At 43.6% G+C, this 14,915-nt stretch overlaps 1 protein-coding gene across 1 annotated transcript in view; it reads left to right on the top strand.

Annotated features, from left to right (window-relative positions):
* Window positions 1–14,915, top strand: part of MTMR7 (myotubularin related protein 7) — a 67,384-nt gene that overhangs the window by 21,363 nt on the left and 31,106 nt on the right. The window contains exons 2-6 of the mRNA XM_056558940.1: window positions 699–821; window positions 3,534–3,696; window positions 9,783–9,940; window positions 11,417–11,545; window positions 12,796–12,930. Coding sequence (XP_056414915.1) covers window positions 699–821; window positions 3,534–3,696; window positions 9,783–9,940; window positions 11,417–11,545; window positions 12,796–12,930 — 708 coding nt within the window. The remainder of the gene's footprint in view (window positions 1–698; window positions 822–3,533; window positions 3,697–9,782; window positions 9,941–11,416; window positions 11,546–12,795; window positions 12,931–14,915) is intronic.

The raw sequence follows: 14,915 nt of genomic DNA, 5'->3' as shown, positions 1-14,915 counted from the left end.
GAAACGTCGGGCAGTGGCGTCTCATCTCCCTGTTATATTTTCACCACTTGGTAATATTTACTTATGACTTAATTTGGGATTTGGTATTGTATTGGTTATTTTGAAGGAATTTTCCTTTTGGCACTTTAGCTATTCTGTACACTTGTATTTGGTTTTACATTACCGTTTGGGGTGAGATTTGACGATTTTTTTTTTTGTTCTCATTGTCGTGTCTCCAGTCGTTGTACATTGTTCACTTTACATTTTAACTCTTTGTATCAATAAAATTTATGATTTTAGATCTGTAGTCACGCTTCTGCATGGTTTTTTTGTTGTTTGTTCTGGGTGGGATCTATTACCCACTGGGAATTTCTGAGGCATTAAAATTAGTAATATTTGTGTAAAACAATAGCGTTGCATAGGCATTGACCCTATGTCGTTGACATAAAAATTAAATAAAAAATAAAAAAAAATGGTTGATGAGATAAGTAAACTTATTCTTGATAGGACTGCGCCACGCTGACTGCAGAGAACCGCAGCACAGTGCTGCACATGATGGATGTTTTTGCCAGTGTGACAGTGTGAACCCTGAACCTCCCCAAATATAAATAATCAGAACTAAAAAAAAACATTTTAAAAATCCTCCGCTTTATAAATGTGGGTCATCATGTGACATCAGTAAATAAACAGATTTGTTGTTTCTATTTTCACTACTGCAGGTTGAAAATGTCCGCCTGCTTGACCGGATATCTTCTAGAAAGCCAGTCCTGGGGACCCTGTATCTCACAGCAACGCATGTCATTTTTGTGGAAAATATTTCAGAAACTCGCAAGGAAACTTGGGTTTGTTAACATTTAGTTTTTGTTTTGCTAATGTAGAAAATTCTATTCACCTTTTGCTTAAAGGGGTTATCCAGGAAAAAACTTATATATATATATATATATATATATATATATATATATATATATATATATATATATATATATATATAATATATATAAACTGGCTCCAGAAAGTTAAACAGATTTGTAAATTACTTCTATTAAAAAATCTTAATCCTTGCACTACTTATGAGCTTCTGAAGTTAAGGTTGTTCTTTTCTGTCTAAGTCCTCTCTGATGACACGTGTCTCGGGATACGCCCAGTTTAGAAGCAAATCCCCATAGCAAACCTCTTCTAAACTGGGAGTTTCCCGAGACACGTGTCATCAGAGAGGACTTAGACAGAAAAGAACAACCTTAACTTCAGAAGCTCATAAGTACTGAAAGGATTAAGATTTTTTAATAGAAGTAATTTACAAATCTGTTTAACTTTCTGGAGCCAGTTGATATATGTATAGAAAAGTTTTTTTTCCTGGAATACCCCTTTAATTTGTTTGAGTGTGCTGCAGTACCAGGGACAGCCACAACTTTATATATAGCGCTGTGAAAGGGCTGCCACACTCACCGGAGCATCGTGCCCCCAATATTCCAAAATATGGAAGTCAAGCTTCCATTGACCAGATATTGGGGGCCTATCCTATCAATATTATAGTCCTAGAAACCTGCTTTAAATGTGCAGCACATGCAAGCAAACATTATGCACTGATATTATTACGTATGACTTAATTTACTATTTATTTATTTATTTAGGTAATAATAAGAAAATAAACTGTTATCTGCTATTTGTCTAGTTTTAGGTTTGTTTACATCTTTATGAGATATTTAAAGGGGTACTCCGGTGGAAAAAAACATTTTTAATCAACTGGTGCCAGACAGTTAAACAGATTTGTAAATGACTTTTATAAAAAAAATCTTTACCCTTCCTGTACTTTTTAGCAGTAGTACGGTACAGAGGAAATTCTTTTATTTTTAATTTCTTTTTTTGTCTTGTCCACAATGCTCTCTGCTGACACCTCTGTCCGTGTCAGGAACTGTCCAGAGCAGCATAGGTTTGCAATGGGGATTTTCTCCTGCTCTGGACAGTTCCTGATACGGGCATCAGGTGTCAGCAGAGCAGTGTGGACAAGACAAAAAAGAAATTCAAAAAGATAATAATTTCCTCAGCTGTAGCATACAGCTGCTAAAAAGTACTGGAAGGGTAAAGATTTTTTAATAGAAATCGCTTAAAAATCTGTTTAGCTTTCTGGCACCAGTTGATTTAAACAAAAAAAAATTTCCATCGAAGTACCCCTTTTTAGACTTTATCCCTACTAAACTGTTGGCCCAACTGTGCACTGTAAAGGAGCACTGATATTGTAGATTGGCGATCATTTACAGAGCTTTTACATGGCTCAAACTTGATCATCCATGGAGCCATTCGTGCTGCTTTGAGCCATTTTATTGCCATGTAAGACCACCCATCAGTCCACAAACAAGCATTTGTTTACAGTTCTGACTGGGGCAAATTTATCAAGAAAATAAATTGAAATACATAAATACATTTAAATATATGGCAAATCCAAACGGAAGGAGAAAGTGGGACGGCGTCTCACTGTATTCCACGGAGCTTTATTCAGAGATCATGGGTGCAAATGACAAACAGGTAACAGAGTAGAGCGACGTTTCGGCTGAGCCGGAGGAAGCGTATACCGCAAAACGTCGCTCTACTCTGTTTCCTGTTTGTCATTTGCACCCATGATCTCTGAATAAAGCTCCGTGGAATACAGTGAGACGCCATCCCACTTTCTACTTCCGTTTGGATTTGTGGTCTTCGTCTATGGGACATTGCATCGCCATTACCACATACAGAGAATAAGCAGTAGCAGCGCATCACTGGGGGATACAGCATTTAAGGACTCTAAGAGGTAGTGCCAGCTTTATTTTTCTTTCCTGCCTTGCATTCAAATATATGGAACCGAGTGGAAAACTGAATTTCTGAAACCTGCTTAACTTTTTTGACATATGTGACAGTGCTGGAAATTAATGGGTGGGGACTCATTATTGAAGGGGGTGCAACAATTTCAGTAATAAATCATTTATATAAAAAGGAGATAACAATATGGAGAATGCTAGCGCTCCGGAACCAGATAGATGCACATGGAAAGGTTTGTTCACACTGGAATTACTCACTCTTCAGTGGGGGGACCAAAAGCACATATTGGTACCCCCCCCCCCCCTCCACGTCCGCTTGGTACAGGTCTTCAGGTGGACGTGATGGAATGCCGGAACTGGTCACCTAAAAGAACCCTCCCCATCCCAGGGGATCTTGAGACAAGAGGAATCTGCATTACATTCATATACATCTACTTGGCCTTAGGTGTTGTGGAGAGCCGCCCAATCGGTTGGTGACCCTCCACTACGCCAGGTGAGTTCATAAAGTTATAGTGTGTGCCAATGCTATCTATACGCTTTGGATGAGCGCTGTTGGTGGCTTTTAATTTTCTCTCTCTCTATATAAGTAATAAATCATTTAAATAAAACTTTTTCTTTTTGGTTTCTATAGATTTCTGCTCTTGACTGTTGTGTTTTATTGAACATGAATGTCTGTGTGTAATCTCTATACAGTCAGGTGACCTCTATTCACACATTTTTCGTGTTATAACAGGTTTACTGTGATTTCTGGTATATTTATAGATTCTTCACAGTCTGATCTCTGCCATTGAAAAACAAGCAACAACAGCTTCAGGTTGCCCTTTACTCCTCCGCTGCAAGAACTTTCAGCTTATACAGCTCATCATACCTCAGGAAAGAGACTGCCATGATATCTACATATCTCTGGCCAGACTGTCACGACCAGGTACTGTATCAAGGCCTGAGATTACATACAGTATTTCACATAGATGAGTACACCCCGCACATTTCTGTAAATATTTAAAATCTTGTATTATATCTTTTTATGGGAGAACACTGAAGAATTGACACTCTGCTACCTGTATAACAGTGTTTAATGTTGTGTCCCCTCAAAATAACAACCCACAGCCATTAATGTCTAAACACAAGTGAGTACACCCCTAAGTGGAAATGTCCAAATTGGGCCAAATTAACCATTTTGCCTCCCCGGTTTCATGTGACTCTTTAGTATTACAAGATCTCAGGTGTGAATGGGAAGCAGGTGTCTTATATTTGGTGTTATCACTCTCACACTCTCTATTAGTGGTCACTGTGGAAGTTTAACATGGAACCTTACAGCATTATATAGCATTACAGTGACCCCCCGACCTACGATGGCCCCGACATACGATCATTTCAACATACGATGGCCTCTCCGAGGCCATCGTATGTTGAAGGCAGCATCAACATACGATGCTTTTGTATGTCGGGGCCATCGCATAAACGGCTATTCGGCAGCACAGACTTCTTCAGCTGGCACCGGATAGCCGTTTACGGTGCCCCGTGTGGTCCGCTGACGATCACTTACCTGTCCTCGGGGCTCCGGCACGTCCTCTTCAGGATCCCTGCATCGTCGGCGCTCTCCATCGTCGTCATCACGTCGCTGCGCACGCCGTCCCGTCATCCAATAGGAGCGGCGTGCGTAGCGACGTGATGGCTGCGACGGAGAGCGCGGATGCTGGGGAAGCGGATACTTGCTGGAACGTCGGGGACGCGGTTACAGTGATGATGAGCGGTGACAGTCCGGAGAGGCGGGGACACGTGATTATAACTTCCAATACCAGTGGTCTTCAACCTGCAGACCTCCAGATGTTGCAACAAAACTACAACTCCCAGCATGCTGGGTGTTGTAGTTTTGCAACATCTGGAGGTCCGCAGGTTCTAGACCACTGTCCTATACTTTACATTGCACGGATCCCTCAACATACGATGGTTTCAACAAACGATGGTCCGTTTGGAACGGATTACCATCGTATGTTGAGGGACCACTGTACTGTGACATACTGAAGGAGAACATGATCCCCTCCTTTCGGAGATCTCCAAGACATACATTGCCTTACTAAAGAAGCTGACTGTAAAGGTTATGGACTGGCCTAGCATGTTTCCAAACCTAATCCTATTGAGCACCTGTGGGGCATCCTCAAACAGAAGGTGGGGGGAGCACAAGGTCCGTTGTCATGGCGGAGTGACCGAGGACTCCAGTGGACACCTGTGAAGCTCTAGGACTCCATGCTCAATAGTCTTTAGGCAATGCTGGAAAACAATGGAGGCCACACAAAATATTAACCCTTTGGGCCTAAATTGACATTTCCATTTAGGGGTGTACTCAGTTTTGTTGCAAAGCTTTAGACATTAATGGCCTTGTGCTAAGCTATTTTGATGAGTCAGCAACATTAAACACTTACCGTATATACTCGAGTATAAGCCGAGTTTTTCAGCACGATTTTTCATGCTGAAAACACCCCCCTCGGCTTATACTCGAGTCAACTCTCCGCCCTCAGTGGTCTTCAACCTGCGGACCTCCAGATGTTTCAAAACTACAACTCCCAGCAAGCCAGGGCAGCCATCAGCTGTCCGGGATTGCTGGGAGTTGTAGTTTTGAAACCTCCGGAGGTCCACAGGTTGAAGACCACTGTAGCCTTCGACATCATCCAACCCCCCCCCCTCTCACCCCCTTTAGTTTTGTACTCGCCTCTGCTCGGCGGGACGTTAGGGTGCGTTGGTCCGGTGCTGCAGAACTGTCCGGTGGGAAGGTCGTCCGGTGGGATAGTGGTTCCGGGCTGCCATCTTCACCGGGGGGCCTCTTCTCCGTGCTTCAGGCCCGGCCCCGGAATAGTCACGTTGCCTTGACGACGACGCAGAGGGACCTTCATTACCAACGTCGTCAAGGCAACGCCTCTATACCGGTCCCGAAGCGCGGAAAAGAGGCCCTCCGGTGAAGATGGCAGCCCGGGCTTGCTGGGAGTTGTAGTTTTGAAACATCTGGAGGTCCGCAGGTTGACGACCACTGTATCAGACATTGACAAGCGGTGATGATGAAGGTGGGGGGGGGGGGTCTGATGACATGTGGTGATGATGACAGGGGGATGATGAAGGGGGGTGTGGGATGATGACAAGGGGATGATGAAGGGTGGGTGTGGGATGATGACAAGGGGATGATGAAGGGTGGGTGTGGGATGATGACAAGGGGATGAGGAAGGGTGGGTGTGGGATGATGACAGGGGGATGATGAAGGGGGGGTGGGATTATGACAGGGGGATGATGAAGGGGGGGGTGGGATTATGACAAGGGGATGATGAAGGGGGGGGTGTGGGATGATGACAGGGGGATGATGAAGGGGGGGTGTGGGATGATGACAAGGGGATGATGAAGGGGGGGGATGATGACAAGGGGATGATGAAGGGGGGTGTGGGATGATGACAGGGGGATGATGAAGGGGGGGTGTGGGATGATGACAAGGGGATGATGAAGAGGGGGTGGGATGATGACAAGGGGATGATGAAGGGGGGGATGATGACAAGGGGATGATGAAGGGGGGTGTGGGATGATGACAAGGGGATGATGAAGGGGGGGTGTGGGATGATGACAAGGGGATGATGAAGGGGGGGGTGGGATGATGACAAGGGGATGATGACAGGCGGTGATGATGAAGGGGGATGATGATGAGGGTGTTAATGACGGGGGTCTGGATGATGACAGGGGGGGTGATGTATTTCCCACCCTAGGCTTATACTCGAGTCAATAAAAAAAAATCCTGGGATTTTGGGGTGAAATTAGGGGCCTCGGCTTATATTCGGGTTGGCTTATACTCGAGTATATACGGTATACAGGCTGTGGGCAGAGTGTAGCAGAGTGTTATTTCTTTAGTGTTTTCACATGAAAATATATAATAAAATACTTACAAAAAATGTGAGGGGTGGACTCTCTTATTCAGATATACATACTGTATAACTAATAATATGTAGATATGATGACTTCACTAGACTGCTCTGTATAAATGTACAGTCTATAGGCAATAGAGTTTTCTTTTCAGACGCACCAACAACCTCATGTCCGTGGTAATAGCCAGATGTCGGAGCATCCACCATTAATTTAATCAACAAGCATTGCTAGACAGTCCACCACTGTCCACCATGAAGGCAAATAAGCATCCAGCAGTTTCATTTCTACCAGTCTAATCCTATATTTTCCTTGAGAGAATCATCATCCAGTTGTCTGGTTGTCACTTATCGTTTGCTGCAGAGAAGTTAAGAGGGAAGATGGGGACAATGATTGCTTAGACAGAAATCTAATGTATGTAGCCAGCTTTACTGAGCTCCTATGAATAACATGTATTCAATGCTTTTTTGTTATGTTTACTCTTAGAGCCTCTGGCTATAGTTGAACAGGGATGTGCGTGCCTCTTCTTACTTTATCCTCTTGTCCAACATGTCTTTATCGACTCTAATCTAAAGTACAGTATTTCGCGTGATCCTCCTGAATTTTAATAGTATTTTTTAATGTACTGATTCTAATCTTCTTAATACTGTATCAGCTCCCTACATAACTTATTTTGCATAAATATAGGGAAAACATATGAAAGAAATGACCATTCATGGCTGACAGGTAATGAATACAGTGTTATATTCATTTGGGTTTCGGGGTAACATAATGGCTCCTGACCAACATAATGGCTCCTTCCATGTTGTAATGGAAGGTTATGGTAACTGATGACTGTATCTATATGTAACAATGAACCCAATCCATTTTGCTTCTTGTTTTGACGGGTGTTTAAAAACTTGTAGCCAATTGCATTATGTCCCTCAATAAAGTTTCTTTGATGCATTAACCATAACTGAACAAGCATATTTAGATCAAAATACATTTTATACGTACAAACATAGACGTATACAATACATCTAAAATCACATAAAAGACAATAAAAGTCCCAAAAGCTGGGTGAGGTCCCTGTTTACTCAATATCATACCAATGACTAGAATACAGCAACAGCAGTAAACACGGTGCAAAAATAACTCCAGAGAACGGAGACGATTACTGTCAATGAAATTGTATGAATATCCATGATGCAGGCGGTGGCATACCATCACACCTCAGTCAAATAAGTCTGATGTGTTGGGGACCAAGACAAAAAGGTTTATCCAATGAAATACAAATAGTCCTGTGTCATACCCTGATGTGAAATGTATAATAATAAACAGGATGCCAAGTCAAAGTGTAACATTAAATTACATACAATCGTCACAATGCAACTAGGACATCAACACACACAACGTTTCACACCAATTGGCTTAATCTGCTGTCAATGGGCACAAAACGTTGTGTGTGTCGGTGTCTTTGCGCTCTGATACACTTAGTAAGATTCTAATTTAATGTTACACTTTGCCCTTTATACTATGATTATACATTTCACATCCGGGTATGACACAGGATTATATGTATTTCATTTTATAAACCTTTGTAAGTTGGTACCCCAACACATCAGACTTATTCGACTGGTGTGTGATAGTATGTTAGCAACACATTGCCGGTATTAAAGGGTACCTCTCATCAAAAAAACTTTTGATATATTATAGATTAATGTATGCAAAATAACTTCACAATTGCATGTTATTGAAAAAAATGCTTCTTTCTATTTAATTTTCCACTTTGAAGAAATTACCACTAGGGGTCTCCCTACCAGTCCTGGCAGCAAGCATTTCAGACTCATGCTGGAGTCCTAAACACTACGAGCTGCCAGTCTGCGGAGAACACTCAGAGCTGCCAGCCTGCTTTGTTCACAGCCTGTTTGGCTGTGAACAAAGCAGGCTGGCAGCTCTGAGTGTTTAGGACTCCAGCATGAGTCAGAAATGCTTGCTGACAGGACTGATCGGTAAAAATACAATAGAAAGAAGCATATTTTTCATTAACATGCTATTGGAAAGTTATTCAACATTCATTAATCTAAAATATATCAAAAGTTTATTTGATGAGAGGTACCCTTTAAGGATATTCATACAATTTAATTCAAAGTAATCTCCTCCATTTTGTGAAGTCATTTTTGCACACACTTGGGGGGGGGGGGGGTATTTATTAATCAGATTGTTTCTTTCATTTTTAAAAAGGCCTCTGAAAAGTAAACTAAGCAATATTGTTGTTATCACATTTTGATAAATCTGATCCACTGTGTTTTTACTACTGTTGCTTACTTGCACCCTTGTGTCTTTTGTATTCTGGTCATTGATATATTATCGTATATATAGGGGTCCAACCCAGCTTTTCTCGCTCATGTTATAGTCTTTCATTGGGATATATTTTGTGGATTTTTTTTTTTTTTGTCTTTTATGTGATTATAGATATTGTTTATATCTATGTGTGAACTAAAAATATATATATATTCGATCTAAATACGCTTGTTCAGTTTTGTTTGATATGTCTATGTTTGCATAGGATCCACAACTTGTAGGTAGGGGTATTGTTGTGTTTTTTGATGTATTGTTTCATTGTTTTGTTGCGATCATTGCAGGTATAAACATAACCATTTGGATAAGGTTATTTTTATGTTGTTTCTAAATATTATCCCAATTTCTCTGTCTTTTTTTTTACTATGACACTTTTGACTTATAGGGTCTCATTTACTAAGAGTGTCAGGTTTTTTCTAGTGGGAAATGTTGTTTCAGACTTGAAGGATTCCACCCTATTTACTATGGGGATCACAGATTTACAAGTCGGGAAAGTTTTCTGATCAGCTTTTTCTAGGTGGAAATTTTCAGCCATTTATTCACAGGATTTTCTGTGAATTCAATAGTAAATAGGTCGGGTTGTGAAACCACGCCCCTTTGTGACAGACCACTCCCCTTTTTCGTCTTTTCACAATGCAATGTCGGGTTAGTTGGATTGGATGTCTCAGACACTATGCACTAAAATAACTTAGAAAAACCCGACAAAAACTAGTGGGTTTTAGCTTAGTAAATGAGGCCCATTGTGTTATTAATATTTGCTCTCTTGTTTCCTAGTTAAGTATGAAGAGCTGTATTGCTTTTCTTTCAATCCAAAATTGGACAAGGCTGAACGGGAGGAGGGATGGAAGCTAATTGACTTAAAAGAGGAATATATCCGAATGGGAGTACCCAAAAGCCTGTGGCAGCTCAGTGATGTCAATCGTGATTACCGTGTAAGTAAAGTCAATAATATATAATCTGGGTAGGGTCACATGTAGGGTATACGCTGTGTATTTGACACTGGTCTTCACTGCGCATGTCAGGAAGCGGCACATGCACAGTGAAGACCAGTTAGGAGCGGCGGGGAGAGCCGGAGGGAGGGGGGATGAATATTCATAAGCGGGCGGAGCTGTGGACAGGTGGCGCTGACTTCACAGTGCCACTAGGCTCCTGAAAACCCTGCCCGTGCCAGTTACAGCCACATTTGCATTTATAGAAAAACTAAGATTGCGGGCCGGACGGATCCGGGCAAGGTAGGGATCATATGAATCGGCTTCCCCCGCACTATCCATCAGTACCTGTAGTTAGTGCGGGAGTGAACATCTGACAGTTTTCCTTTAAGCATTGTAAATTGACCTCTTTGAGAGAACTGAAAAGACATTGGGGAAGATTTATCAAAATATTTGCAAAGGAAAAGTCAACCAGATGCCTTCTTTAATTTTTCAGAAGCAATCTGATTGGTTGCTATTGGCAACTGCTCCACTTATTCACTGCACAGGTTTTGATAAATCTCTCCCATTTTTCTTTTCATATAAAAAATGGACAGTTGTCTCTCAGCTGTAATAATGCTTTATGTATTGTTATTATGTAAAGGTTTCAGAGCACCTATATTTTCAGTTCCTAGATGCATGTGGCCTGCGCTGTATACTAGTGACAGACACAATCATAAGCACATACTGGCAGGACAGCCATCTTACCCATTTCCCTCAAGATGACGTGATGTATAATATCTATATTGTCTCCAAAAACAATAGTATCAGATGGATTGAATTCCAACCTGTCACTACTTCTGCCAGTGGCAGAAATGTGAAAAACACGAAGCCTGTAAGGACTAAAGGTGGGCATACATTTTCAATACTTGTCGGCTAGACCTCCCGACCTTCCCATACACATGAACGTTCAGCACAGCCAAATATTCATGTTTCCTCTATGGGGAGGGGGAAGGTAAGCCGCAGCCAGACAGCTCTGGCATAGGCGTATCCCTCCCAGAACAAAAGGGTTGGGAGGCAACACTCTAGCATGCGCGATCCTTTTCTCCATCAACATCATTTGTTGTTGGAGAATCAGGTGTGTTTGGGCATTTTTAGGCTGGGCTGCTAATACACATAAAGAAGCCTATGGTCCCTGCTATGGACAGTAATATGGGGCCCTGAACAGAAAAATTAAGGCAACAATCAAATGGAATTTTATTGAATCCAGGTTGAATATATGCTATTAGTAATCTAGAATATGTTGTACATTGCTATAGCTATACAAAGTAAGAAGTATGACTACAATTTTCTGTTCCATATATGCAAGAGTTAACATGGTCTATCTGATATCTATCCAATAACAGTGTAAAAAGTTACAACTAGAATGGAAATGATTGTAACTGCAGTTATATAATATAGTAAGCATAATGTTAGAAGAATAAAGTGACTGTCTTTCAGGTGTGTGACACATATCCGACTGACCTGTATGTACCTAAACCTGCCAGCGTACCAGTCATTGTTGGGAGCTCTAAATTTAGGAGCCGAGGCCGATTTCCCACTCTGTCCTTTTATTGCCAAGATAACAATGTAAGTATAAGACAGTACAGTGTATCATTGTCATATCATGCATATGCGAACATTTGCATATGAAAATATTCGCATATGCGAAAATTCGCACGCCAGTCTCACACAGTAGTATTAGAGCCTTCTTACACCACATAAGCTGGAAGCAGAGAGGGGTGATCACTGTGATGTGTACTGTGAAAAAAAACAAAAAAAAAAAAAACGAATATTCGTAATTACGAATATATAGTGCGATATTCGCGAATAAAATTCGCATTGTGAATATTCGCGAGCAACACTACCAAGTCGTTAACAACAATGACTGACGTCTAGTCAAATGAATGGATGAGTGACCATGAAATAGATTGCAGAACCTTCAATTATGTCCTCCATTTGCCCTAACAGAGATAGGTTAGTGTCCTAGTAGGGCATACAACCTTTCTAATGTGACTTTCCTAAAAATTGGGTTATCAGGCAGACCCTAATGTGAAATGGTAAAGTACCTGCCACATCAGAAAGCTCCAGTATTCTGAGTAACACATGGTAGGTGGAGGTCCTTTTACCATTTTTTGATTGGAGCCTAGGATTTTTAAGTTACACCTATGTGAGTGACCTTACTATGATAAAAAAAAAAATAAGAGCATGGAAACCCTGCTTAACCACTTTTCTTAAAGAGATAATCCGCCACTATCCAAAGGATAGGGGATAAGATGTTTGATTGCAGTGGCCCCGCCACTGGGCCCCCGCGATCTCTGTGCAGCACCCGCCATTCTAAACAGTATGTTAAGAATGCTGGGTTCCCGCGGTGGAGATCGCAATGTCACACATCACCCCCTCCCATAGACATGAATGGAGGGGGCGTGGCGTGATGTCACAACCCCCGCCGTGGGAACCCAGCATTCTAAACATACTGGGGAGATTTATCAAAACCTGTCCAGAGGAAAAAGTTGCTTAGGTGCCCATAGCAACCAATCAGATTGCTCCTTTCATTTTTGAAAAGGCCTCTGAAAAATGAAAGAAACAATCTAATTGGTTGCTATGGGCAACTCAGCAATTTTTCCTCTGGACAGGTTTTGATAAATCTCCCCCACTGTTAGAACGCTGGGCGCTGCACGGACATCGCGGGGGTCCCAGTGGCGGGACCCCAGCCATCAGGCATCTTTGGATAGGGGATATAGTGTTTAGGGGTGGAGTACCCCTTTAAGGTAGGAAGGATAGATAAGTTTTGGATACATTGCAGTAATAACTTATTTAATACCTATTATTTCCTGCAGGCCTCCATATGTCGAAGCAGTCAGCCCCTCTCTGGCTTCAGTGCGCGATGTCTTGAGGATGAGCAGATGTTGCAGGCGATTAAAAAGGCAAATCCAGGAAGTGATTTCCTTTATGTTGTTGATACCAGACCAAAAGTAAGTGTATTATTTTAGATTTCCACTAGAAGGGATGTGAGCCTTATTGTTTATGGATCAATTTGTTGCCAATTGTAAAGCAATGCAGGCGGAAACGCTGGAATATGGTCCTGTACCTTTACCTTATTTGTATCATATTCAGAAAATACAGCTCCATTATAAAACTAAAAAATGGTACCGAAACCCATAGCTTGAGCACCATCCCTGTCCTCTCCTATAGGCCCAGAAGTTCTGGTGGCATATAATAATGTTATTACGTATGTAGAAATATAGAATTCTGATCTGTGGTCGCCCACACCCTCTCCTCCAGAGCTGGACTGGGGATGAAAACCAGCCCTGGAAATGATTGCATACCAGCCCCACAGCATCGCGTCATTGTGCCAGCAAACGGCCACCGAGCGCAGATGTATCACTTTACTTGGGGCACAGAGGAAGAGAGGTGGGGATAGGAGAGGCACAGAGGAAGAAAGGTGAGGATAGGAGGGGAGCAGAGGAAGAGAGGTGAGGATAGGAGGGGCACAGAGGAAGAGAGGTGGGGATAGGAGGTGAGCAGAGGAAGAGAGGTGAGGATAGGAGGGGCGCAGAGGAAGAGAGGTGAGGATAGGAGGGGAGCAGAGGAAGAGAGGTGAGGATAGGAGGGGCACAGAGGAAGAGAGGTGGGGATAGGAGGTGAGCAGAGGAAGAGATGTGAGGATAGGAGGGGCGCAGAGGAAGAGAGGTGAGGATAGGAGGGGCACAGAGGAAGAGAGGTGAGGATAGGAGGGGAGCAGAGGAAGAGAGGTAAGGATAGGAGGGGCGCAGAGGAAGAAAGGTGAGGATAGGAGAGGCGCAGAGGAAGAAAGGTGAGGATAGAAGGGGCGCTGAGGAAGAGAGGTAAGGATAGGAGGGGCACAGAGGAAGAGAGGTGGGGATAGGAGGTGAGCAGAGGAAGAGAGGTGAGGATAGGAGGGGCGCAGAGGAAGAGAGGTAAGGATAGGAGGGGCACAGAGGAAGAAAGGTGAGGATAGGAGGTGAGCAGAGGAAGAGAGGTGAGGATAGGAGGGGCGCAGAGGAAGAGAGGTGAGGATAGGAGGGGCGCAGAGGAAGAGAGGTGGGGATAGGAGGTGAGCAGAGGAAGAGAGGTGGGGATAGGAGAGGCACAGAGGAAGAGAGGTGAGGATAGGAGGGGCGCAGAGGAAGAAAGGTGAGGATAGGAGGGGCGCAGAGTAAGAAAGGTGAGGATAGGAGGGGCACAGAGGAAGAGAGGTGGGGATAGGAGGGGCGCAGAGGAAGAAAGGTGCGGATAGGAGGGGCACAGAGGAAGAGAGGTGGGGATAGGAGAGGCACAGAGGAAGAGAGGTGAGGATAGGAGGGGCGCAGAGGAAGAGAGGTGAGGATAGGAGGGGCACAGAGGAAGAGAGGTGGGGATAGGGGGGGCGCAGAGGAAGAAAGGTGCGGATAGGAGGGGCGCAGAGGAAGAAAGGTGAGGATAGGAGGGGCGCAGAGGAAGAGAGGTGAGGATAGGAGGGGCGCAGAGGAAGAGAGGTGGGGATAGGAGAGGCGCAGAGGAAGAGAGGTGAGGATACGATGGGCGCAGAGGAAGAAAGGTGGGGATAGGAGGGGGGCAGAAGAAGAAAGGTGAGGATAGGAGAGGCGCAGAGGAAGATAGGTGAGGATAGGAGGGGCACAGAGGAAGAGAGGTGAGGATAGGAGGGGCGCAGAGGAAGAGAGGTGAGGATAGGAGGGGGGCAGAGGAAGAGAGGTGAGGATAGGAGGGGGACAGAGGAAGAGAGGTGAGGATAGGAGGGGCGCAGAGGAAGAGAGGTGAGGATAGGAGGGGGGCAGAGGAAGAGAGGTGAGGATAGGAGGGGGACAGAGGAAGAGAGGTGTGGATAGGAGGGGCGCAGAGGAAGAGAGGTGGGGATAGGAGGGGCGCAGAGGAAGAGAGGTGGGGATAGGAGAGGCACAGAGGAAGAGAGGTGGGGATAGGAGGGGCGCAGAGGAAG

This window comes from Hyla sarda, chromosome 1 (assembly GCF_029499605.1).
Source record: "Hyla sarda isolate aHylSar1 chromosome 1, aHylSar1.hap1, whole genome shotgun sequence".
In the NCBI taxonomy this organism is placed as follows: Eukaryota; Metazoa; Chordata; class Amphibia; order Anura; family Hylidae; genus Hyla; species Hyla sarda.
The sequence above is the reverse complement of the archived record's forward strand: the minus strand, read 5'-3'. Positions and strand labels throughout refer to the sequence as shown.